Source organism: Heterocephalus glaber, unplaced genomic scaffold, assembly GCF_053883595.1.
Source record: "Heterocephalus glaber isolate CG9 unplaced genomic scaffold, H.glaber_assembly_v1.0 deba00001550, whole genome shotgun sequence".
Classification (NCBI taxonomy): Eukaryota; Metazoa; Chordata; class Mammalia; order Rodentia; family Bathyergidae; genus Heterocephalus; species Heterocephalus glaber.
The window spans coordinates 1,463,648-1,488,357 of NW_028258343.1; the positions used below are offsets into that span (position 1 = coordinate 1,463,648).

At 41.3% G+C, this 24,710-nt stretch overlaps 1 protein-coding gene and 1 pseudogene across 5 annotated transcripts in view; one reads left to right on the forward strand and one right to left on the reverse strand.

Moving 5' to 3' along the window:
* Window positions 1-12,831: 12,831 nt before the first annotated feature.
* The window catches only part of Myb (MYB proto-oncogene, transcription factor), a 37,324-nt gene continuing 25,445 nt past the window's right edge, over window positions 12,832-24,710 (forward strand). For 2 of the 5 annotated variants that reach the window (XM_021249564.2, XM_021249567.2), the window contains exons 1-6: window positions 12,832-13,127; window positions 17,656-17,773; window positions 19,706-19,777; window positions 21,282-21,374; window positions 21,625-21,845; window positions 23,736-23,970. In XM_021249564.2, the coding sequence (XP_021105223.1) occupies window positions 13,105-13,127; window positions 17,656-17,773; window positions 19,706-19,777; window positions 21,282-21,374; window positions 21,625-21,845; window positions 23,736-23,970 (762 nt within the window). In that variant the 5' untranslated portion in view covers window positions 12,832-13,104. Of the gene's footprint in view, window positions 13,128-13,163; window positions 14,799-17,655; window positions 17,774-19,705; window positions 19,778-21,281; window positions 21,375-21,624; window positions 21,846-23,735; window positions 23,971-24,710 lie in introns of those variants that run through there. The other 3 variants (XM_004871495.3, XM_004871498.3, XM_021249565.2) reach the window with 3 other exon arrangements.
* LOC147824200 (U4 spliceosomal RNA) lies at window positions 21,975-22,123 on the reverse strand (annotated as a pseudogene).

Consider the following 24,710-nt stretch of genomic DNA (forward strand, 5'->3'; position numbering starts at 1 on the left):
AAACATGAGTATAATGCGCACTTATGGGTGCTATATGTATGCAGACAGAGTGAAAATGAAAAAGCCAGGCTAATTCAAAGCTTCTTCCTAAATCCACCACATGGGATACTCTTGCTGGGATTTATCTCCTACTTAATGAAGTTTTGCACTCTAGTGTCTAATTTGGGCCTGCTGTCAACCAAACTCTCAACTCAAAAATGAATGCACACTAAGAGGTAATAGTTATAAATACACCAATACGGTCAACTCAAAGCAATAGTTGGAACTGGAGCCTGATATTCCCTTAGGATTATTCGGTGCTAGGTGGACAGAAAAAATATCTTTGTCTGGTCTCATGTATTTGAAACATGTTAGACTGGGCTATCCAAGGCAAGTCCTCCCCTATGACCTGGGGCTTTAGAATTAAAGATAACCTAAGATCTCTCTCACAGAACTTTAGACACTGTGTATGATTTTCCTACAATCTGGTCTTCCCTACTGAGCACCTTCAGGACAAGGACTTGTGTACTCATGCTAGCACCTAGCAAGTGCCCATCATGTGGTAACCCTTGCGTTCATCACCAAAGAATTGATAAAAATGCTCTGTTTATACAAATATGGCCAACACAGCACTATAACAATTCTAAATCTTGAAAATTATTTTCTGAACTCCAGAAGAAAAAGTAGAAGTAAACATATTTCTTTCCTCTATGTTGACACAATGAATTTTCTAAGTCACATTCCTAGAGCTGCCTTACACCCTTTTTGGTACAAATAGGGAATAGAGAGGGTATGTTAATAAAATTAAAGAATTTTAGGCTGGATGTGGTGGCATATGCCTGTAACCCCAGCACTGGGAGGCTGAGAATTGCTGAGAGTTCAGGCCAGCCTGAAATACAAAGCAAGACCCTATCTCAAAAAACCAAAAAAACTTTTTACAAATCAGATCTTTAAGAAAATTATGAGGATGGGGATGTACAGCTTAAAGACAAACTGTTAATAAGTATGTGACCTTGAACAATTCCAAATCCTAGAACTATACTCTAACATAGTGGCCATAACCACCTATGGCCAATTAAGCAATTGAGCTATGATTTGCATGACTATGGAACTGAATTTTAAATTTATTTATTTTCATTAATTGGATAGTAAGTTAATCCTTGTTAATTATTGCTTTATACTTCACTGATATTAAATCTAAAATCTACACCTGCTTAAGTTAGTGGAAAACTTTTAAATATGTTTCAAAAAACTTGGTTATGTCAATTTACTTTTTAAGTTGCATGTTTTATAAACTCTAAATGCAAATCAAGTATTGTTTTTGAAAATTTACCATCCCAATTGAGATGCACTGTAAATATAGTATACACACCAGCCAGGTTTGCTGGCAAAAACCTGTGATCCCAGCACTCTGGGAGGCTGAGGTAAGAGGAGCACAAGTTCAAGTCCCACCGGGGCAACTTAGTGTGACCAACCCTATCTCAAAATTAAAAGTCATAGGGCCAGGGATTTAGCTCAGTGCTGCCACTGCCTGCCTTGCAAGCGCAAGGTCCTGAGTTCGAGCCCTGGTACCAAAAAAAAAAAGAAAACTAATAATAAAAAAGGACTGGGGATTTAATTCAGTGTGAAGACCTTGGATTCAATCCCTAGTGCCACCAAAGAAGGAAAGAAGGAAAGAAAGAAAGAAAGAAAGAAAGAGAGAAAGAAAGAAAGAAAGAGAGAAAGAAAGAAAGAAAGAGAGAGATAAAGAGAGAGAAAGAACACACACACCAGATTTCAAAGGCTCAACGCCAAAAAAGAAATGCAAAACGTCTCAGTAATTTATATTACTGATTTTACATTAAAATGACAACATTTTTGATATGTTAGTTAAATAAAATATATTATTGGGCTGGAGATTTAGCTCAGTGGTTCCACCACCTGCTTTGGAAGTGCAAGGTCCCGAGTTTGATCCCTGGTGCCAAAAAACAAACAAACAGAAAAATATTATTACAATTAGAATCATCTTGTTTTCTTTATATTCTTTAAAAATGTGACCACAAAAAATTTTTAAAGTAGTGATATGGCTCAAATTCAATTCAATTTGGCAGCATTGTCCTATAAGGAAATTTAATTATCTGTGTAGCTGGAGAAAATTATAAATAATATCACTTTTCACTTTATTGGCCAATTTTCATTTTTGACTGGTCTGATACTGTTCATCACTAAGGACTTTCAGGGATGTTATTTTCCCTGAGACAGACAGAAAGCAAGAATGTGGGTTTTTTGGTGGTGGTGATTTTGGTGAGGTGGGAGTGGATAGGTAGGCAAAGACCTAAAAGGAAAAAAAAGTCCCCAAATTGACACAACTCTTGAATTAAAAGCTATGTTCAGTTTAACACTCGGTGCCTGCAACATTTACAGAACATCTTAGGAAGTAGAAATGACTGATTACACAGAACTCAAAATCTTGGCTTCTGAGGTTCTTATGTACAGGTCCATAACCATCACATTGGCATCACCTGATTCTGCCCGTTCAAAATCTGACTCCAGCTAGACCTACTGAATTAGACTTCTGGACACTAGGAATCTGCATCTTATGCCACTGAAATATGATTCACTGTTCCAAAGGGTGCAAGAGAGATGTGAAACAAACACTGAACATTACAGGAGTACTCCACCAAGGCTCTGAAGTATTCAGTGTGCCATGGAAGAATTTTTGAGCAGAGTTCTCTGAACTGAGGCTGGAATGACAGGAGGAATTAGTCACTAGAGGATGGGAAGATGGAAGCAAGCAGAGGATCAGAATAAGCAAGGTACCTGGGCAAGGTATCCACAGGGTTTGAGTGGTAAACCTATGAGAAATGGATGATTACCAGTTCTGAGCATGATATGAGGCTATGAAGAATCTTAGATTCAATGCTAAGGGTTTAAGGATCTTTGATCTTTAAGGTAGATTGCTTTTCAGGGTAATGGGTAATAGGGGAGCATGTGTAGTTTGAAAAGTGTTCAAATGACCCAACATGCTGGTCAAGATCCTCTTGTTACAAGGGTACAAGCAAGGATTTAAGCCAAAGGAGCATTATGGGCAGCACTGTCCTGAGGAATTTTTCTGACAACTACGAAATTGGTAAGTGTCAAGTTGTCACAGTTGGTAGGGAAGGATAAAAAAGGGAAACACGATTGACAATATTGAAAGAAGTGAATTTAGCGGGACTCTGTGCTTGATTGAATTTTGGGCTAGGGAGAGTTTAGGGTGACTTCAAGTTCCTGGCTCTTCAAGTTCCTGGCTTGACTACAACTGAAAGGGTGCTAATGCCATTCACTGCAAGAGAATAGCAACAACCTGGCCTATTGTAATTTCAAAACTTTAGTTGGCATTTTCTTTTGAGTGAGTCATTCTGTGCAAAGTCTGTTGTCAGTCTTCAGAAAGAACCAATGAAGCCATAACATGGCAAAATACTGTTTACCACTACACAGGAGCTTCATCAGCTTTTTTCATTTACAAAATCCGTTCCTAGATCGGGGATGTAGCTTAGTGTAGAGCACTTGCCGAGCATGTGCAAGGTTCTGATTTTGATCCTCAGCACTGAAAAAAGAAACGGAAAAAAAAAAAGTCTATGTATAAAATCTATTCCCATGGTTTCAAAGAAACCCATTTAATATGAAATTTACTATGAAATGCTTTGGGGATTTAATCAACATTATTATCAAGAAAATTCTTACATTCACATACTGAAAAATACTTTTAAGTTCATTCGAGTGAGATCTTTTTCATAGTTTTAATAGTAATACCACCTCATACATCCACATATACGTCAAGTCAACAAATAAGAAAAATGTGGTAGTGGCTGGGAATATAGCTCAGTGGCCCCGTGCCTGCCTCTCAAGCACAAGGTCCTTAGTTCGATCCCTGGAACAAAAAAGTAAAAGAAAAATGTGCTAGTATGAAGGTAAAAGTCATCTTTCTAAAAGCATTTTATATAATGCTTCTGGTGTTCCATAAAGATATTATTAACTGTCCCTTATTTAAGAGAAGAAAATGGGTTTTGAGAGAAAAAGCTGCATGTAGCCTAAACTTTTTGTTGTTGCTGTTGTTTTTTGTTTTTTGAAACAGGGTCTTGCTATGTAGTTCAGGCTGGCCTTGAATTCACTATGTAGCCTGGGCTGGCCTGGAACTCTCAGAGATCCTCTTGACTTAGCCTCGTGAGTGCTGTGCTTATAGGCATGCATCAAAACATCACATTGTACTACACGAATATATATATATCATTATTTGTCAATCATTAATTAATTAGAACTTTTATATAAGAACTTTGGTATACCTGACCCTTTTCAGAGAAAATATTGCCTTTCCCTAACAAAAGTGTCCTGCCAGGCTCTTGACAGAAATAGGATCAGATAAGCACTCCCTAAGACCGCCATGGAGCCGATGCTTTGGAACTGTGTCAAAATTGTAACACAAAGGATTATATTTCAATATAGTCTCAGAAGACTAGGAATATAAATGGGTGGTGACTATAAAACACTTAGTTTCTTTACCAAAGTGAAACACTGTTTAACACAAATATTTAAACCAAATTAAGAATTTAGTTAATGCTAAAAACTGATATTTTTATAAAGTAATTATTTTCTTAATATAATTCCTTTTGTTGAAAAGCAAACCAGAATAATTCGTTCTCTACAGATGCCATAATTTTGCAGTATGGGTTTTACATGTTCACAACATTTTTATATTTCTAGAAATAAATTTAAACATAAAGAATACAGGTGTACTTTACCCTTACATTATTCACATTTAAAGTTATGTGGTTCAGCTAGGCATGGTGGTGCATGATTTGTAATCTCAGTTACTTGAGTGGCTGGGGCAGGAGGATCACAAGTTCAAGGAGAGCCTGGGCAACTTAGGGAGATCCTGTCTCAAAAAACTTTAATTTTAACTTTAAAAAGCTGAAAGGGCTAGAAATGTAGCTCGGTGGTAGAGTGCTTACAGTAACACCTACAGCTCTGGGTTCAAACTCCAGGGCTAAAACCAAAAAATTCCATAGTCCACTTGATGTGAACAGCCAAAGAAAAACGCTAACCACCTTAAAGTTATTCTCCCTCCTCCTTATTCTGCTTGGGCTAAGCACTTAATTTTCCTTGACTTTTAAGTTCAGACATATTAAGAAAAATAAGAATTAGGACAGTGATTAGAAAGATGCCAGTTCTTATCAAATGGTTTTCACAAAGAAATCTCTTCACAGTTGCTGGAATTAAGCACTCAGTCCCTTAGCCACTTTATGACTAGTTTCAAAATGGATGGCTCCCTGAGGTAAAGAAATTTACTTTGAGGTAAACTTAGTATTATATAAAGATATGTTAAAGTAAATAAGTGGAGATAAATATGTAATGATAGGATAGAAATAAATAAGCTTCAGAAAAATGATATATGAAGCAACAAGCTTAAAAAAACCTTCCGAAATAACATTGCCTAAAGGATAGCAATCTATATAAATTGTGGAAATAAATCCTTACTACTAAGATCAAAATTATGATGTTGCTACAATTTGTAAGCTTATCAACTTTTACCTGAGGAGGGAATTAAATCCATCGGCAGGACCCACAATTTGAGCAGAATTACAAGAACATACATGCATAGAAATTAAAATAAGCTTGAGGCTACCACAGAGCAGTAGAAAGAACTCCGGATTTAGAGTAAAATAATATCTGGGTTTACATTGCACCTCTGCTATTTGTTCTCTGTGTGACCTGGGAAAATCAATTCACCTCTGTCAATCTCAGCCACTCATCTGCAAATGGGGAATGTAACACTGGGAGAGGGAGTCAGGGACAGAAACAAAGGCAAAGACAGGAACCGCTGTGAGGATTAAATGAAGTAATATATGGCAAAGCATGCTGTGAACCCCAAAATTCCAATGTAAGGCATTAAATGTATTTCAAACAAACCAATAACAAACAGCTCAAACTAGTTCCTCCCCTATTGTCATCAGCACATTTATGTACATACTTGTGCTCCAGACAGTTCCAGGAGCTAAGTATGCAGAAAAGGAAAAGATAGGTTTCCTTCCGTCTAGTTTACAATCAAGACTCCAGATGAGATAATGCACATTTGTTTAAAAACATTAGATAGGTGATAGATAGATAGATAGATAGATAGATAGATAGATAGATAGATGGGAAGCAAAGAAGAAAATTTGACCACTTGCTCAAGAAGAGGTAAGGAAAGTAGGCGTTAACACAGTGCCCAGGTGGGAGAGATGCTTGTGGATTACGGAAGTCTAGGAAGGCTTCAGGCTTGAGGGATGGGTGCCACTTAAGTAAGCAGAGAGGAGGAAGGAAGGTATTGCAGGCTGGAGGATGGTGCAAGCGGAGGCCTGAGTACTATTTTGAGGAGGAAACAGAATGAAGAGAGTGCAGTAGGAATTCAAGTTGGAAGGTAGGTTGGTTGTGAGGCAGAAAGGCATTCAGCCAGTGTCCCCAGTTGAGCTCTGCAGGGTGTCTACAGCCCAGCCCTTTCTGACTGCTTAGTTCAGGAGCCATCCCAGTTATTAAATACTATCACCCCGGGGGTAAGGTTGTGTAGGCTCAGAAGCCAGACCATGCTCAAGACAAGGATGCCAAGTGAAGGAGTTCAGATCTTATCTTGACAATATTAGGGAGCCAGTTATGGGTCTTTACACAGATGACTAAACAGCCAAAAGTGGCTCTAATGAGATTCATGGAGCAGTGGGATGGAGAATGGATGGGGGAGAAAGAAGCCACAGGGTGGAAAATTAATTAGGGGACTATTAGGGTAGCTCAGGGTGAGATAATGATAACCTAGAAGAAGGTAGCGACAGTAGGGTGGAAGAGAGGCCTAGTGTGAGCAGGAGCTAGGTAGTAAAGAGTCCCCTTTTTGCCTTTCCATAGGCCCATGCTAAGAAGAAGACTGACAGTGAATAAACATTCTACATTTGTTTATCAATGATAAGGAGGAAATAAGGAAACACTGTCTGGTACCCAAAGGTAAAATGGGAACCTATGTATTTTGGGGGAAAACCAAGTGCTAAAGACTAAAACACCTTTAAAAATCTTTACTGCATCTTCCACAGTCTGAAGGTTTGGAGTAGGAGACTCAGAGAAATCCTGTTCTGCCCATTCATTTGATGAAAGTGATGTAGACAGCTTGTCATTTTGTTATTCTAATAAGCCCCTAAATGGTATTCATCTTTTTTGTTCTTTCTATTTGCATTTCTTTTTCTTTTTTTTTTTTTTTTGGTATTGGGTATCGAACTCAGGACCTTGTGCTTGCAGGGCAGGCGCTGGAACCACTGAGCTAAATCCCCAGGCCCTCTATTTGCATTTCTATAAATAAAAGCTTGAATTTCGTTGACTGACTTTGGAAGCTGCTATTTTACATTTTATCACAAATGTGAGGAAAGTATACAGAAAGAAGAGGCACTGACTAAGATCAGTTGTGAGTAGAGATGGAAGAGAAATTAATTATGTAAACTGGTTTTGAGGACTTCCCCTCAAACCCTTGAAAAGGGTACTGTCACTTGGAAAAGTGATTCCATAAGGCAAATTTTCTAAAGACGGAGGTAAGGCTTTCATCCTCTGTAGCAGTTGGTCAAATACTGGTTCATCACCTGTACACAGGGCATAAAATCAGTTTAGGACTCTGAACCAGAATGGATAGGATTGGATAGAATCCATCAGATTGCATGGTTGACTGGGTGTAGTGGCACACGTGTGTAGTCCCAGCACTCAGGAGGCCGAGGCAGGAGGATCACTGTGAGTTTGAAGCTAGCCTAGACTACATAGTGAGTTCAAGGCCAGCTTGAACTGCATAGAAAAACTCTGTCTCAAAAGTAAATAAATAAATGGAGGTAAAATGTAAGCATTGTTTTGTGAAACTCTGTGTGTGTGTACACATGTATGCTGAGCTGGGACATAAGATATATTTATTATTATAACTCATAGTAAAAAATATTTGAAAGTCATAGCTCAATAAATATTAAAGTGAATGACAAAATCCAAAATCAGGTGATAAACTATGGAATTCTATTAAATGAAGAAATTAAAAATTATTTATACAGTATGTATCTAGAAATTTTTCTGTATTCCCCAGCAGGTCTCTCTACCTGTCCTCTACCTCTTAGTCTCAGCCCCACCTTTTTACCTCTCAAATATCCTCTGTGACTTTCCTTTGGTCGGTCATCTCTACATCTGAATGCCTATTAGCAAATTTATGATAAGACACAATTATTCCTTTCCTGCAAAATAAACTCCTAAATATAGCATTTATTGAGTACTAGCAAATGTTTGACAACCAGTTTTCCAGGGGAAATATCTCTTAATTTGTATCATTTGCCACTTTCTATGGTGTAAATACTCCAATGGTAGTCAATTTCAAGCCACTAATATTAATCCACTACATATAAAATTGGAGAGATGCACAACAGCATACATTGTGTGGTATTTCTACCACAAAGACACAAATAGAAACAACCCCACATACATAGATAATAGGAAAAATGTGGTAAACTATGAAGTGATGAGTTTTGAATATTTATTATCTTTTTAAATATAAATTTAATTGTAATTTTACATAATGATCTTTTTTACATGGCCATACCTAACAACCAGCTCACAAGACTTAGTTGCAGCACATTCCTGCCCTGGTTCACTCTCTCTAGCAGGCTCTGATCCCACTCTCTACCACCTGCTAAACAACTCAACCCAGATCTCTTCCATGAGAAACCACAATCTTAACACACTCAAATCTAAAACATGTTCCTTTTTGAATCTCCTAATGCACACTTCTCTTCCCCTCTTGACTTCCCTATTTCTATTAATGGTGCCTCCAATACCCATCCAATCAGTTGCTAAGTTTTGAAGGCATTTTGCCTATGCAATGGTCTTCTGATCTGCCTCCTTTTCTTCTCTCTTAGGGCTACTGTGGTCTTTCCCTGTCAGTCTTTTCTCACTCCAATCTACCTGACAATATGGGTAGATTAATCATCCAAATGCACAACTCTGCTGATATAGCTGGTACTACTACTACTACCACACACACACACACACACACACACCTGGCCTTCAAAGTTCTCCTTGTTCTAGGCAATTTGGACAGCTCCATGTTCCCTATACTGCAAACATGCCTTATGGTTCCTAACTGTGTGCTACTGCTCCCATTTTGACTTTCTCTGAAATGTCTGTCCCCTTTCATGCAAAGACTCATACCTTTTATTTAAGATTCAGTTCAAACATCGATGAAAAGATGTGGGCTAGTTGTCGTAGGAATGTATAAGTTGATGAGAATGTGGAGAGTAGAAACAAACAAGAAGTGTCAAATCCAGGAATCGTGTAAAGATAAAAATGTATTTGGTCGCCATGTCTTTCAGAGGCTTTATTAAACAGATTACACTAAGGTAGGACTTATCCCATTATTATTACTAAAAAGTTTACTGAACTCAAACAGGAGCTTTATCTCAAACCTAGGGCTGTCAATTACACATGCTACAGCTGTTCTTCATGAACTGAAATAATGAAGAATTGTCTGTACTTTAACTATTTGATGTCCACTGTAATTATTCCCCCTGTAATGGCCTGAGCCAAATTGGGTTGAGGAGATACTGGAGGCAAGACAGGCTGTAGAAACATGGAACTGCTGAGTCCTGGGCTGTCACCACCACTGGTAATACCTATTCAGCTTTAAGATGCCAATCGAAGTTATTATTAAAGATCTACCACATGCCCAGGATTTCTCTGAGGTAAAAGCAAAGCTGAAATTCACAAATTTTACATCTTTCTTCCTTCAGTCCTTCCCCGATGATTAAAGTCAAATAAAATGCTTCAAGTGCTTGCATTTTTGAGGGGAGAATCATAACGATGAGCAAGTGATCAAGTAATTCCTTTTTCCTCGAGTGTCAGATACGAGGTTGAAGTTAATAGTAAATGAAGAAAAGGTTGGCCCAGCCCTCTGGTCACTGGCACCAACTTCTCTAGGAAGTTAAAAGATTTTGAGTTATGGAGAGCCTAAATCCTCAGGAGAGGTGAAAAGGAAGGAGGGAGGGAAAGATGGCGGAAGAAAACTGCCAAAGGAAAAAGAATATCAAAATAGCTGAGATTATCCACACATGGCCTGGAGGACTTCTGTGAACCCCATCTGAGTATCACCATCAGATCCTCGGGCCTACCTCAGACTCACTGAATCAGTCACTGACGGGACAGTCCGGGACTCGGCATTTTCATGGGTAAACCGGTGATTCTGGATTCACCGAAGACTGAGGACCCCTGTTCTAGTGTCCGCCAACTATGGCCAGCAGGCCGAGTATAGCCTTTGAGTTAAAAGTGGTTTTCACATTTGTAAAGAGCGGTGAAGAAGAAGAAGGAAAGAAAGACAGACAAGAAACGAAATAGAAGATTATGGAACTCAACCCAGAAAGTGTGAAACATTTACTAGCCTAGCCTTTTACTAAAAAGTTTTTTGACCCCTGTCTAGCGCACCACAAATAAAAGGCTGTGTGTGAATTTAGCCCCATCTCAACCTCAACTAAAATAACTGATGTAGCAGGCCTTAAAAAAAAGAGAGAGAGAATGGGCCAGGGATTTAGCTCAGTGGTTCCGCCGCCTGCCTCTAAAGCACAAGGTTCCAAGTTTGATCCCTGGTACCAAAAAAAAGAGAGAATGGCGAAATATATAAAATTGTCATCTAAAAATGCATTTGTAATAATTACAAGAAGGAAAAACTATATGAATAAAGTTACAATAGGCATTCTGCAAAGTCTTTGAAAACGTATTTTCATCTATCCATGAATTTTGAGACCATTTGATTTTACGCTTCCATACTTATCAGAAGCAATGTAAGACAAATTAGCTATGTAAAATTATCAAATATATATTCTTTATTGAAGTTCATCTTTCCCCATACATATTATTGTCATATGAGGAAAAAATGTAAAACTACAAAGCAAAATGTCTGAGGAGTAACAATATTACGAATTTGCAAAACAATCCATATGAAAATGATGTACAAAGGGTATAAAGAAAAAGTTGAATTTAGTAACTTTTTACTTACAGAGTTTCATAATCATAAAGTAGTTCCACCTCCTAAGAATTTTGAGAAACAACTATTAACTTTCTTTAGCAAGGATGTGGAGACTCATTCTTTGTTTAAGAGGCTCAGCAATTAGAAATCATGCCAGTTGATTCATAAAGTAATCTTAAGGCAAAATGTAGCTCCTTTAGGGGTAGTTTCTACATGTTTGTCATGAATATTTTAATTTTTACTTTATTTATTTTTTTGTGGTAACGGGGATTGAACTCAGGACCTTGAGCTTTCGAGGCAGGCTCGGTGCCACTGAGCTAAATCCCTGGCAGTGTCATTGATATTTTTAAAATTTTATTTTTATGTGAAGAAACTTCATTATAGAATCTAGAAATAAATATTGGCTTTAAACATATATTCACGTGCAAATGACTTGCCTTTTGGAATTGTGGACTGAAATATCTCACAATAATTTTCTCAGTTATTTTCTCATAAAGGACTATTAAAGCCTTACCGACAACATGTTTTGATAAAGATTTAAACTATATAACAAATTGTAAGCAAGTTTCAAACACCAGATAGTCTTGAAACTTAGCGTGCTTCACCATTTAATAAAATTATGACTCATTTTAGTAAGAACATGCTTTTTTAGTAAGAAAAAATGCTTTCTGAGCTAAGTTTGAACTGCTGAGGCACACGGGACACCCACAAACCCACTCAGCAAGAGTCTCAAACTCCTAAAAGATTAAAGGAAAAATAAACTAGTGTGTATAGAGAATGTAAAAAAAAATCCCCAATGCTACTAATCTATAAACGGAAGTAAAACTAAAACTCCCCTAAAATCCCCCAATCATCAATCCTTATAAATTCAGCACTTCTCTCTTTACTGTCTCCGGAGCCCCTGGTAAACCAATATGAAAGTCTTTGCTCACTTGCAAGCTGGTAAAATCGAGCCTCCAAATTACACTAACCACGGACACTGACCTCGGTCATCAGTATTTAACTTTAAAAACCTTGCTGCAAACGTGAGATTTCCTGCGTTCTCCTGGGGGCGGGCTGTTTGGGGTCCGTGGACTTTTGCAGGTGCGCGATCCGGGGCGCGCCACGCGGGGGGCAGAGGAGCGTGGTGGGCACCGCCCGCGCGGGGCGGGGTAGGTGGGGCCGGGAGTGTGCCCGGGTAAGAAAGGCATGTGACAAGACGACGATGGCTTGTGGGCTTCAGGAGCCCAGAGGGGAGCGAAAGCTGGGCCAGGCGGTCCTTATAGGCGAAGGCTGATAGCCACAGCTCCACGCGAATTTAAGTATCCTTTGTCATGAACAAGTAAATTGAAGATGTTCTTTAATGTAAAAAAAGACCTAGCCAAACACCTTTAAAAAAAAATAGATCCCATCCTCTATTCAACCTCCTCCCCAATTCCTCTATCTACAGAGGGCTGTTTTCAACCCTGCCCGAAATCCAGTCCCCTAAACGGGCGCTTCCCCCTCCCCACCCCCGCCCAGTGAGCCAGAGCGCGGCGGGCTCAAGTTCGGGTGCGCGCCGAGCGGGGCGCCCCGGGGCCGCTCCCCAGGAGGAGGGGAGGCGGCGTCAGACCCGCGCCTCCGCGGCCCGGGAGCGGGGTTTGCGCAGGAAAAGGCGCCGCTGCGGTCCCCGGCCACCCCTCCCCGGCCTGGGCGCTGCGCCCGCGCGCCGCCTGCGTCTCAAGGCGCGCCAGGAGCCGCGCGGCGGCGCGAGAGCCGAATTGGAACGACGGCCCGGAGACCCGGCGGTCGCGCGGGCTGCAGCCAGGGCGACCGCGGAGGCGGCGGGCAGGGCGCGTGCGCACTGCAGGGGCGCCAGATTTGGCGGGAGGGGGAGTGTCCAAGGCTCTTTGTTTGATGGCATCTCTGTTTACAGAGTTTACACTTTAATATCAACCTGTTTCCTCCTCCTCCTTCTCCTCCTCCTCCGTGACCTCCTCCTCCTCCTCCTCTTTCTCCTGAGAAACTTCGCCCCGGCGGTGCGGAGAGCCGCGGCGCAGCCGGGGAGGGAGGCAGGCGAGGCGGCGGGCGGCGGGAGGCAGCAGCCGGTGCGGTCCCCGCGGCTCTCGGAGGAGCCCCGCGCCCGCCGCGCCATGGCCCGAAGACCCCGGCACAGGTAACGGGGGGTCCGGGCGGGCGGCCGAGGGCGGGGCGCGCGGGGCGCTGGGCGCCTGGAAGCAGGTGGGTATTCGTTCCCGGATCTTGTGCGGGGCTGTCAGATCCTGCGAGGACCCGGAGCCCCTGCCTGGGCCGCAGAAACCGCTGGAGAGCCAGATGAATGGGAGTCTGCGGGAAACGTACCGGGACGCTGGGAAGCATGTCCTGCGGCTCATTTTGCAAGTTGCACGGGGATCCCTTTCTCCGCAGAGGGGAAAAGGCAGCCTGTTCCAGCCGGGGAGTAGAGCGGTGCCCACCCGCCCCAGGGAGCCCACCAGGTGCCTGGCTTGATGCCGCGGGTGTCGGCGAGGGAGTCGCAGCCTAATTGCTGGATGCACTGAGATATGTTTGGACTTGGAAGCGCAGAGCATATGGCAGACGTAGGGAAAAATGCCGGACTGTTTAGTAGCTGCAGGTAGTTCATTTAAATTTCATTCATTCTTTATGGAGGCACGGAAGCGTGGCAGCTGACAGGCGGCTGAAGATTTTGGGGGACGAACATGGTTTTCAAATTGTTTCAAACCCTAAGTTGGAAGGTTCGAACCATTATTCTCTAGGAGGCTTTTATTTCTACTGCGAACACTGTATGTGCACCCACGCGCACCCACGCGCGCCCGCGCCGCGCCTGTCACCGCACTTGGGAAGGCTCGCCAGCATGATGGGTGAGAGATCCCCTTACATTTTGGCCACGCGATTGGGAAGGAGCGCAGACCGAGGGAAATACTCATCCGAACTGTCAGTTGCTGGCAGTTCAGCTTCCACTGGCCCCTGGATTTCCTGGACTCGACACGCTGGGGCTCCCTGCGAGCGGCGGGTGCAGGCGCTGGCTCGGTGGCCGTAGCCGTCGCCACTCGGGGCAAAGGGACCAAGGCCTGCAGCATACCTGGTTGCTGCTGTGCAACTGGCACGCAACCGCCTCGGGCCTTTGCCCTGGGCGAGAGGTCCTGGCGCGGCACGCACACGTGGACACGGCCGCTCCTCCCTGCGCCCTGCTCCGGCTGCCTTGGCCGGGCGATCCGACAGACCCTCGCCTAGAGGCTTTGGGGAAGGTCTGTGGAGGCGAAGCAGTCCACCTGCTTTTCCTCGGGTTGTTTGATTTTCGCGTACTTATTTGCTTTTTTGCACCGGCGGGCACTGGTCCCCAAGAGGCGCTGGGAAGTTTCAGTGAGCGTGGGCGTGGGCTCTGCAGCAGCACCCGGAGCCTGGCTGTGCAGGGCCGGGAGCGACCCCTCGGCCTGGTGGGGCGGCGGAGAAACAGGGGGCCACTTCGGGGGACATTGGCTCCCTACGCCTCGCCTGGGGCCGGCGGCTCCGAGCCCAGGTGCCGCCCCTTCAAAGATTTCACCTTTCGCCTTTGAGACTTAACTGGAGAGTGCTGGGGTCACCTGTTTGGTGGCGAGCTGAAACTGGCAGCAGGAGGAGGGCGCTGGGAGGGAGCGGCGAGGCTCTGCGCCCCAGGTCTCCACTGCTCCCGCGGGGCGGGGCCGCGCAGGTTCCCTGCAGCTCTCAGGTAGCCCGGCGGGGAGGGGCGGGAGCCTTGAACCCGGCTCTGGAGGAAGAGAAACCCGGCTGCGGGCTCCGAGCCGTTTCTTGCTGGGCAAGCGTCAACTCGGCAGGGATTATTAACCAGGTCAGCGAAATGAGTCTGAACCCCTTTTCTAGAATCACAGTAGCGGCCACGAGGCACTTCCTCCCGCTCTCCTCCTCTTTCCGCGACCCGCCCCCCCCCCCCAGCACTTTTTTTTTCTTTATCGTTTCTTTGCACGGTTTGTTTCCTTGACAGAAGGTAATATTCATAGTTGTAGTCTTGTAACCACACCAGGTCTAGCAGGTGGAGGAGTCGAGTGCATCGAGCCTGAAATCAGCCTTTGAAAGTCCTTTGACTGTTGGGTCTGAGATCTTGTCAGTGAAGATAAAGGAAAAGTTATTTCAGGTCCGCAGTAGAAATTAATCATGCCACTCAGGAGACCAGAAAGCCGTAGAGCATGGCAATCGCATGCGCAGCTCAAAGGCGAGCCCCGTGCCAGGCCGGCCGTTAGGGAGCAGCCCTGGACTCACTTGCTGCCCTCGCAGTCCCTTCAGGACTTGCAGAAGTCTCGCACCACGTTTTCGCCAAAACCTTGGTTTTGCACATCTGTGGCTCAGCTTAAGTTTTAAAGAGGTACGAAAGACATGGAAGCATCATTTGGGCGCGCTGGAAAGTACCTTAGAAATAGAATCCAGGCCCTTGTGCATGGGTGAGGTACCAATGTCCCAAGACAGAGGAAGTGATTTGTCCAAGTCACGAAGTTAGGTGGAGGCAGGACGAGCCCTGGCACCTTTGCCTCCAGAACCCTGGTCCTGCTGATTCCTCCTGTCCATTCTCGCCTGATGTTGGCTGCCCCCTGTGGGCCGCTGCTTGTGTCGCTCGTTCCTAGGCTAAGCTGTTACTAGGAGGGAGGTGCCCGATTACTAATTTGGAAAATGTCGCCCACAGTTCTAGAATTGTGATCTCCAGACCTAGCCAAACCTAAAAGGTTAATTTGAGTTGAAGCTATGTCTCCACTTTCAGATTCCTTCGATTTTTCTTGGTATCCCTGATCCTTCGTAAGAGGCTACTTCATTTGGGGACTTCCTAAAGAGTTCTCTGTCCACTTTTCAAAAGATGTGTACAGCTCTTGGCTCATAGTAGCTTTGTTGTTATTTTATTATATTGTGCTTTACATTAAAGGGAAAGTATTGTAGTTGTTATTAATAAGTTCTTTACTGCCCAACAACTATAGGCTCTTGTTTTAAAGGATAGACACGGAATGAAAAATGATTACAGACAATGAATAGAGTTTAGTGGGGGTTTTATTGGTTGTTGTTTTTGGTGGTGGTATTTTAAGTGCAGATCATATCCAGTCACCGTGCATCCTGGACCATCAGATGGTTGCTCAAAATGATGGTTTTAAATTTTAAGAACCCCAGTTCAGGACTTTTGTAAGCACTTTTGTTTGATTTGTAGGTGGTTTGTAATATACACTTGTGGATTAGAGAAAACAAAACTTATTATAAATCTAAATTTCCTCTTTAAAAATAATCATTTGCATTATGATATTACTTTATGCCATTATTATTTATTATTTTTATTTATGCCGGGGATTGTTCTCAGGGCTTTTACATTGCACTACATCCCTAGCCTTATTTATTTATTAAAATTTTGAGACAAGGCCTGCTAAGTTTCCCAGGCTGTTCTTGAATTTGCAGTCCTCCTGCCTCAGCCTCCAAGAGTGCTAACATTACAGGCATGTGTCACCATTCTTGGCTTATGCTGTTATTTTTAATTGACCTTAGTTTCATGGGTTTACTAATATTACAATGATAAATTTTAGTGATGTTTCTAATATTCCATAATTTTTCATATCTTGTTTTACAAGGAAAATTATAAGTAAAAATAAACTGAAATCACTTTCATATATTCAGTATATGACTAATAAACCATTTTAAGCATAGAGTTACTGTATTTTTATTTTTCAATTTGTTTTGGTACTGGGGATCGAACTTAGGACCTCGTGCTTGCCAGGCAGGTGCGGCACCACTGAGCTACATCCCCAGCCCTAGAGTTACTTCAGAAGTCATCAAAATGCATAGTTTCACTCAACTAGGTAAAAGAAAAAGCTTTTTTTAAAAACAGTGGATTTCTTCTGGGGGGGATCCCTAGGTTTTGAATTAGGTACATTTTAAGATATTAAACACCATTCAGTCAGAGACAGAAGAAATAAAAAAGTAGGATTCTATCAAATGGCCTGATTATTCATGTAGTTACTCTGGAAACTGAATATTATAAACAGGGCCACAAGTCGGATCACCCAAGCCTAGAGTTTTGAAGAATTTGGTATTTATGTTAATTGCAAAACACTTGGGTTACTTGAGGTCTTATCCTTTGTCAGATTTTAAAATACCTGTCTCTTAGATTCTCCTAATCTTCTAATCTTTAAAGGATGGCTGTCACTATATTATTGGATGTATTATTTCTCAAATTTAAAAAATTTCAATAGAGCACCAACCCCACTGGAATAACTTACTGATTTGTTTATTGTGTTTGGGAAATATTATTTAAACAATGTGACATATGCCAAAGATTTTGAGTGTGCACTTATATACAGGACGTGGGTACTTGTTCTTTTTCTTGGCCTTAACATTAAGTTTTAAATTTAAACCCTGATTGGTTGGAAGGTTGCCATATGTGTAACTTGTCACTGGCCTAACAGCAACAGCAGGTTTAAACATGCAGAGCCACAGGAAAGTGCCAGATCCTTTGCTGTATCTGTGGATACCAATAACAGCAGAACCAGTTTATAATACTACAGCAACAGAATGCAGAAAACAATCTTGCTGTGCGGGTTTCCAAAGTTTTATCTTCATAGCCTTTGAAAAACTTGTTGGAGAGTTTTGGTGGGATTTTGTAACCCAATAGTTTAAGTCCTCTTGTTTCAGCCCTTGTGTGCCCATTCTTATTTCCACAGCATATACAGTAGTGACGAGGATGATGAAGACATTGAGATGTGTGACCATGACTATGATGGGCTACTTCCCAAGTCTGGAAAACGTCACTTGGGGAAAACTAGGTGGACCAGGGAAGAGGTAACTAATCATTTGATCAAAACATGGAGAAAACCAGACTGCGTAATTTACAAAAAAACCAAAATTCCTGTCGTAGGGCCTTGGAGAGCCTGTGCTAGCCCACTTACCCAGTACACTCACCTCTCACCACTGCCCCACATGATCACTGTACCATCTACTTCTAAATTACTTGTGGTTCTTTGAATGTCCTCTCCTTTTCACCTTATGCCTTACCTGTCTCCCGCTGCCTAGTCATTCATAAGCCACACCACCTCTTACTACCTCTTCACTACCTATGAAGGCATCATCTGTCCTGTGAGCCATGGCTGGCTTCCTCTGACTGTGATGGATGCATCTTCCTGGGTTCCCATGCCACTGAGAGCATGTTCTGCCTTATTGTTCCTGTGACATGTGTGTCTCTCCCAGTAGATGGCAAGTCTCTTGAGGGTGGGGCTAAATGTCTTCTGTTTGTGTTCCCTGAACCCAGAATTACTTGCTTCAAGTAGGATATTGATAAATGCTCCCTGAATAAATGAATGACTATTTAAAAAAAAAGTAAAACCAAACACTCATAGAACTCCTCTTGTGTTAATGTATTTGTTTAGTATTCTTGCTATATAATGTGTTGCAGAGCCATATGCATAAAGGCTTGTTCTGGAAGCATCCAGTAATGGGTGGAGGTGTTTCTACATCTCACCATTTCTTGCTGGCTTCTCAAAACCTTGGTCCTTGTAGGAATAGAAAAATCCCTTAGAAGCAAAATTAATAATGCGTGAGGAAAAATGTCTTTCTTTCTAATGTTCTCAAAACATTTTGCAACTAATTTTAGAGTATTTCATGTTAGAATCAGTGGTAACAACTCTCCTTCAGTTTCATTGTGCTCTGCTTCATTTAAACTAGAATCACTGTTGACAGCAGACAGGATTCCCAGGGAGGCACAGAGGAAGTGCATATTTTACCTATAAAAATTGTGCACTTGGGTGATCCTTAAGGATGTTAGAAGTTCTGTTGTTAACCCTGGTTTCCCAGTTCCTGTGTCTGTATTGTGCCATGAAACTTCATTGTGTTTGAATGCTACTTTTGCAGAAGGATGAGAAAAACATGTAGAAAGTTATTTGTGAACAGCATATCAACTGAAAGAACCAGTTGCCCATGAACGTTTAGTGTCTTTTGTGTTCTAATACTTTTGATCTCATTTAAACTGTGAATACACTGATACAAAAACTCCATGATTTTTATCATAGTATACATGCCTTAAAGTTTATGTTTAAAAGGTTCTTTTTTTGGGGGGTATACTGGGGATCGAACTTGGGTCCTTGAGCTTGCAAGGCAGGCAACAGAACCACTGAGCTAAATCTCCAGCCCTATCTTCTTTTTTATATAGAAAGAGGTTGAACTACTTGGAAAGATTCTAGTTTTTTTTTTTTTTTTGGTACTGGGGATCAAACTCAGGACCTTGCGCTTGCTAGGCAGGCACAGTGCCACTGAGCTAAATCCCCAGCCTAAGATTCTGTTTCTTGCTCAAGATCTTATCTGTTGCCAGATGGCTACTAAGTCTAGCATAAGAATTTATTTTTCTCCCACCAAGTAAAACTCTTAACGATTGCCATACATTAAACACTTAATATTATTATAAATGTTTTGCATAATTACCTCATGTAATCCTCAAATAACCCTGTTGATATCAGAATTGCCATTTACAGATAACAGTACACAAGTATGGAAAGGTAAAATGATACTCCCAAACTTATATAACTAATCAACATCTAAGATTAAAACCTCTAGTCTGACTAAATATATGCTCTAAACCAAAATACTAATATCTACTAACTGAATAATTTTAAGAGATTTTTTTCAGATTAGATCATGCAGTAGGTTCCCTTGTTCACTATAACTTGAACAGAATTATTCTGTGAGAGACTGATACCCTAGGACTATCTTTAAATGTCTTAGGATGAAAAACTAAAGAAGCTGGTGGAACAGAATGGAACAGATGACTGGAAAGTTATTGCCAATTATCTCCCGGTAAGTTAGTAATTTTTTTTTCTTTTTATAAAAGAAAAGCTCCTCCTAAAGATTTAAGTAAAATATTCCTGGAGAGATTATTAAGATATTACATATTTGCTCACATATAAGAAATAGGGGGGAAAAATGTCCCACCCATAATTTATATTTTTTTTGTGAAACTTATAATTGGGGTTTCTAAATCGATTATTAAAAGGTTTTGACAATGTTTTTAAAGCAGTTGCTTCTTGTTTTGTCTTGTGCTTTATTAGGATAATACAGATTAGCATTCTGATGATGTGTTACATGGTAGGCGATTAAACTTGACATTCTCCCCTAGTTAGCCTCTTCTAAACTTTCCCATCTTCATCAGTAGCCATATTTTTAGCACCGAGATTCAAAATTCTAGAGTGCTTTTTGACTTGCCCCATTCCTCTGTCCCCCACACCCAAGCAGTTACCATGAACCCTGGAGTTCCTTTGTGGCCCCTCTCATCCTTCTGATTCCCGTGGTTGGGCCATGGGCTAGGCTCCATGGCCTCTCATATCAGCTTCCTAACCAGCATTCCCACTTGTAGCTTTCCACATTTTCATCCATCCAAAATCCTATTGGCAGATGGCACATCCTAAAATGAAGCTATACCTTATCTTTTCAAAACTAACAATGGTGTCTTTGAATCTCACAAATCAAGTAAACTGCCCTGACCCAGCAGTCCAAAAAGGCCCTCCTATATGGCCCCAGCAGACAGGTCCTGCACTGATGCCTTCTTCCTCTCCACAAGCAGGTTTGGTTGAATTCATTTCTCCTTTCCCTCCTCTGGGCTTTTATTTCTGGAGCTCTCACCTAAATGTTGTCCCTTTGTGTCACTCTTTAAGATTTCTGACATCCTCAAGAGCTCCTTTGGACTTCTAAGTACACAGTTTCTCCTCCTAATGGGATGCTTTTCTCCTTACCCCAGTAGCATTTTGCTTTGACTTCATATGAATCAAATTCAGCCTTCTGTTACAGTTATATATTTGTCTTTTCCTTCTTATAAGAGTCTAAGCTCCTACAAAGAAGGGCCTATCTTTTATCATCCTGGCTCCTTCTGCAATATAAATACTTGTGGTCCTGAATTAAAGAATATATTTGGGTTTGCATAGGAAGCAAACTTTAGTCCTTTGGGGTGGGTTTTTACTGAAGCCTGACAGTATGGAATCTCTAACAGGTCTTAGATCCTTTAGGTATTTCTACAAGCAACAGACTGAGGTTAAATTAAATTGACAGGCACTTGTGCAATTTAAGATTTCTTTCATTCATGTGGCAGCACTATTTCCCTCAGGAGGCAGAGCTTCTAATTTTATGCGCAACTTTGATTTTTTTTTTTCTGTTTTTAGCCTATAAGGAGAGATAGATGGATTTCTTATACATGCCTTTAAATGTTCTTGAATGTTTTCACTGCATATTTTCCATGTGTGGCTCATATTCAATAACACCTTCATGTGCTTCTCACATCCTATCTTTGTGATGGTGCATACTTGTCTAGAATCGGACAGATGTGCAGTGCCAACATCGATGGCAGAAAGTTCTAAACCCTGAGCTCATCAAGGGTCCTTGGACCAAAGAAGAAGATCAGAGAGTAAGTTCTGTCTTCATAGATGTGTGAACTATAGTTAAGAATATTCCCAAAATATATCTGTTTAGATGTTCCCCAACCTGAGGATGCAAATAAAGCATGCAAACAGCAAGTAAAGAGCTCCTTGCCATATTTCCAAAAACTGAAAGCAGATATTTAGAAGTTTCCAAAAGTTTCTTGTAACACTGAAGGATGATTACACTGACTCATTCTATAACATTAAAACACAGGTTATTTTTGTGTTTATCTGAAGGTGATAGAGCTTGTACAGAAATACGGTCCGAAACGTTGGTCTGTTATTGCCAAGCACTTAAAAGGGAGAATTGGAAAACAATGTAGGGAGAGGTGGCATAACCACTTGAATCCAGAAGTTAAGAAAACCTCCTGGACAGAAGAGGAAGACAGAATTATTTACCAGGCACACAAGAGACTGGGGAACAGATGGGCAGAAATCGCAAAGCTACTGCCTGGACGGTAATACCATGTCAAAAAGTATATGGATTGGGAAGAACGAGGGAGTGGGTATTGAACATTCTGTTTTAAATGTATGAATAAATTATATCCCATCAGTTGTTAGTGTTTCATTAGCTAAGAGATCTATAGCTCCTACAACTGGAAGAGATTTTAGAGTTTACCTGGTTGTGGGCTTTTTGGATTTATTCAGTGGTGAGCTGTGGGCCAGGTCTTTTAATTAGCAATAATTGCACCTTAGATAAACCTCATTGGCTACGATACTACCACTGCACAAAGCTAAATTTGTGAAGCACCAAGTTTTGTTTTGTTTTTTTTTTTTTGGTGCCCGGGATCAAACTTGGGACCTTGAGCTTGCGAGGCAGGCGGCAGCACCACTGAGCTAAATCTCCAGCCTGGGCCAGGTCTTTTAACTTCCTTCATCCTCAGTTTTCTCATTTGCAAATTGGGTAATGATCTGTTTCATAGAGCCAGTGTTAGGCCCACGTCAAAAGAATATTAAAGCACTTTTGTAGACTATGGGACTCTAAACATAGGAAAAAACTAAGGACAAAGAGTTTGTCTTGGTCTATCCAGCTGGTTCAAGGACCAGCTACCATTTTGGTATTAATGCAGGAAATGCAGGAATGCAGGAAAACCTGCATTCGTTTCATTACACCACTTGACAATTTTTTTTTCTTTGAATAGTGAAATAATATATTGCTTCCGCATTTTTAAACAATGTCAGTGAATGCTTTCTTTTTCAATGAGCCTGGCAAGAAAATAACCTTGTGAAGGACAACTGTGGAAGCCCATGTGTGTCGTGCTTTCCTTCCTTATATAGTAGTGTACAATGGTTTTTGTCTATTTTGGAAAAATACGTTTACTACAAATTTTAAGATAGAAAATATTAAGGATATTTTAATTCTTGGCTTTCTTAATCCAAAAGCAGAGAAAGGGTCATTTCGAAGATGGCTTATATAGTGTTTTCTTGTGATGCCCCAAAGCATTTCCTCCCTTGTGGTTCAGTAAAAGCTTCGAAAATTCAAGAGGCTGGTCAAAGCAGGCCTTTTTCCCATTTGCTCTGTAAGGACATGCTGTTAATTTTCACAAAATTAAGGGGGCAACTGATTAAACTTCCTCTTTCTTTAGCAGAAATTCCCCACCCCCATGGAAACAGTAAAAGGGGGCTTAAAATGGTTTTTTGGGGGCTGGGGTGGGGGGTTGTTTGTTTGTTTGTTTCTTTTTTTTTTTTTTTCGCATTGAGAAACTTTTCCTGAGAATGGAAAGGTTTTAGTAAAAGTGCTTTGCAGTTTTAGCATCTTTTCCTTTGGGATCTTTTTTGTTCCCATTCTCACCTCTGTCTGTTTATAAGAATAATGGATTGGTTTTCCAAAGGTGGGAGGATTTTTTTACTCAAAATTTCTCACTCGTGCTCAAGAAATAAAGGGTGGACAATGAGGTAGCATTGCTGTCATTCCCAGACTTTATGAATCCCTGTTGTGGTGTCTAGGCCTTGCTATCCCACACTCAAAAAAGAAATTGTTTTAGGAAAGCCAGAATTTTCAAGCTGTATTAGTGTTTTGTACCACAAATGGTCAGAATTAACATCGAGTGTTATTGTACTGAAAATACTCCTTCACCAAGGAAACAAAATGGTGAAAGATAGCAGAATTTACAGAAAACTCCATATATTCCAGATTATGTAAGTAAGAGAAACCTATGGATTTTCAGTTAGGCAATAGGGACTGCATGATTTTAGAAGGTGGAAAAGATTAAAACAGTTAAAAAGAGAAGACGACTGTTAGTGGACCTAAAGAAAAGATTTCTATTAGAAACAGTTTTTGTCAGTTACCTCTAACTGGAATTGAATTTTTTGTTTGTAAAATTTTTATGTGATGTATTTGTGTGCAGAACTGATAATGCTATCAAGAACCACTGGAATTCCACAATGCGTCGGAAGGTGGAACAGGAAGGTTATCTTCAGGAGTCTCCCAAAGCCAGCCAGCCAACAGTGGCCACAAGTTTCCAGAAGAACAATCATTTGATGGGTTTTGCTCATGCCCCACCTTCTTCTCAACTCCCTCCAACTGGGCAGCCCTCGGTTAACAATGACTATTCCTATTACCACATTTCTGAAGCACAAAATGTAAGCCATTCCTGAGAATTTAGACTGAAAGAGATGGTTATTTGAGCTCCAGGCAGCAATGCTTTGCAGCTGAACACTTTCAGAGAGCTTTCATAAGCATGATCATGACTGATCTTCACCTATACACTTGAAGGAGACAGAACTAGATATGATTATCCCTGATTTATAGATCTGGACATGAGGATTGTAAGTGATTTGTTCAGGGTTACATAGCTCAGAGAAGTAGTGCTGAGTACAATCCAAACTGTTTGATTCTAACTTGGTGCTCCAAATCCGGTTTAAATTTAAGATTTTGTTTTGTTTTGTAGCCATGCTGGGGATTGAACCTAAGACCTCACAAATGCTAGGCAAGCATTGTACCACTGAGCTACATATTGTACCCCAGTCCTGAAATTATCTTTTAAATATAAATTTACTTTATTGCTAAGGAAAAGTGGGAGAAAGGAGAAAACATTTGCGGTCTAATATTTTTATCTTCCAAAATGGAAAAATAAATGTAATATTACATTTAAAGAGGAGATACTAGTTTGAAACTGAAATTCAGTGAATGACTATAAGTTCATTTATGGTAGGGATCTAGCAGAAGTACTTTTATTCATTCCATGTTTAGCTTTCTTTGTGTATGTGGAACTGGGGACTGAACCAGGGCCTTTGCACTGCACTACATCCCTAGCCCATATGTTATTTTGAGACGGGGTCTTGCTAAGTCGGCAAATTGTCCAGACGGGGATGACTGGGAT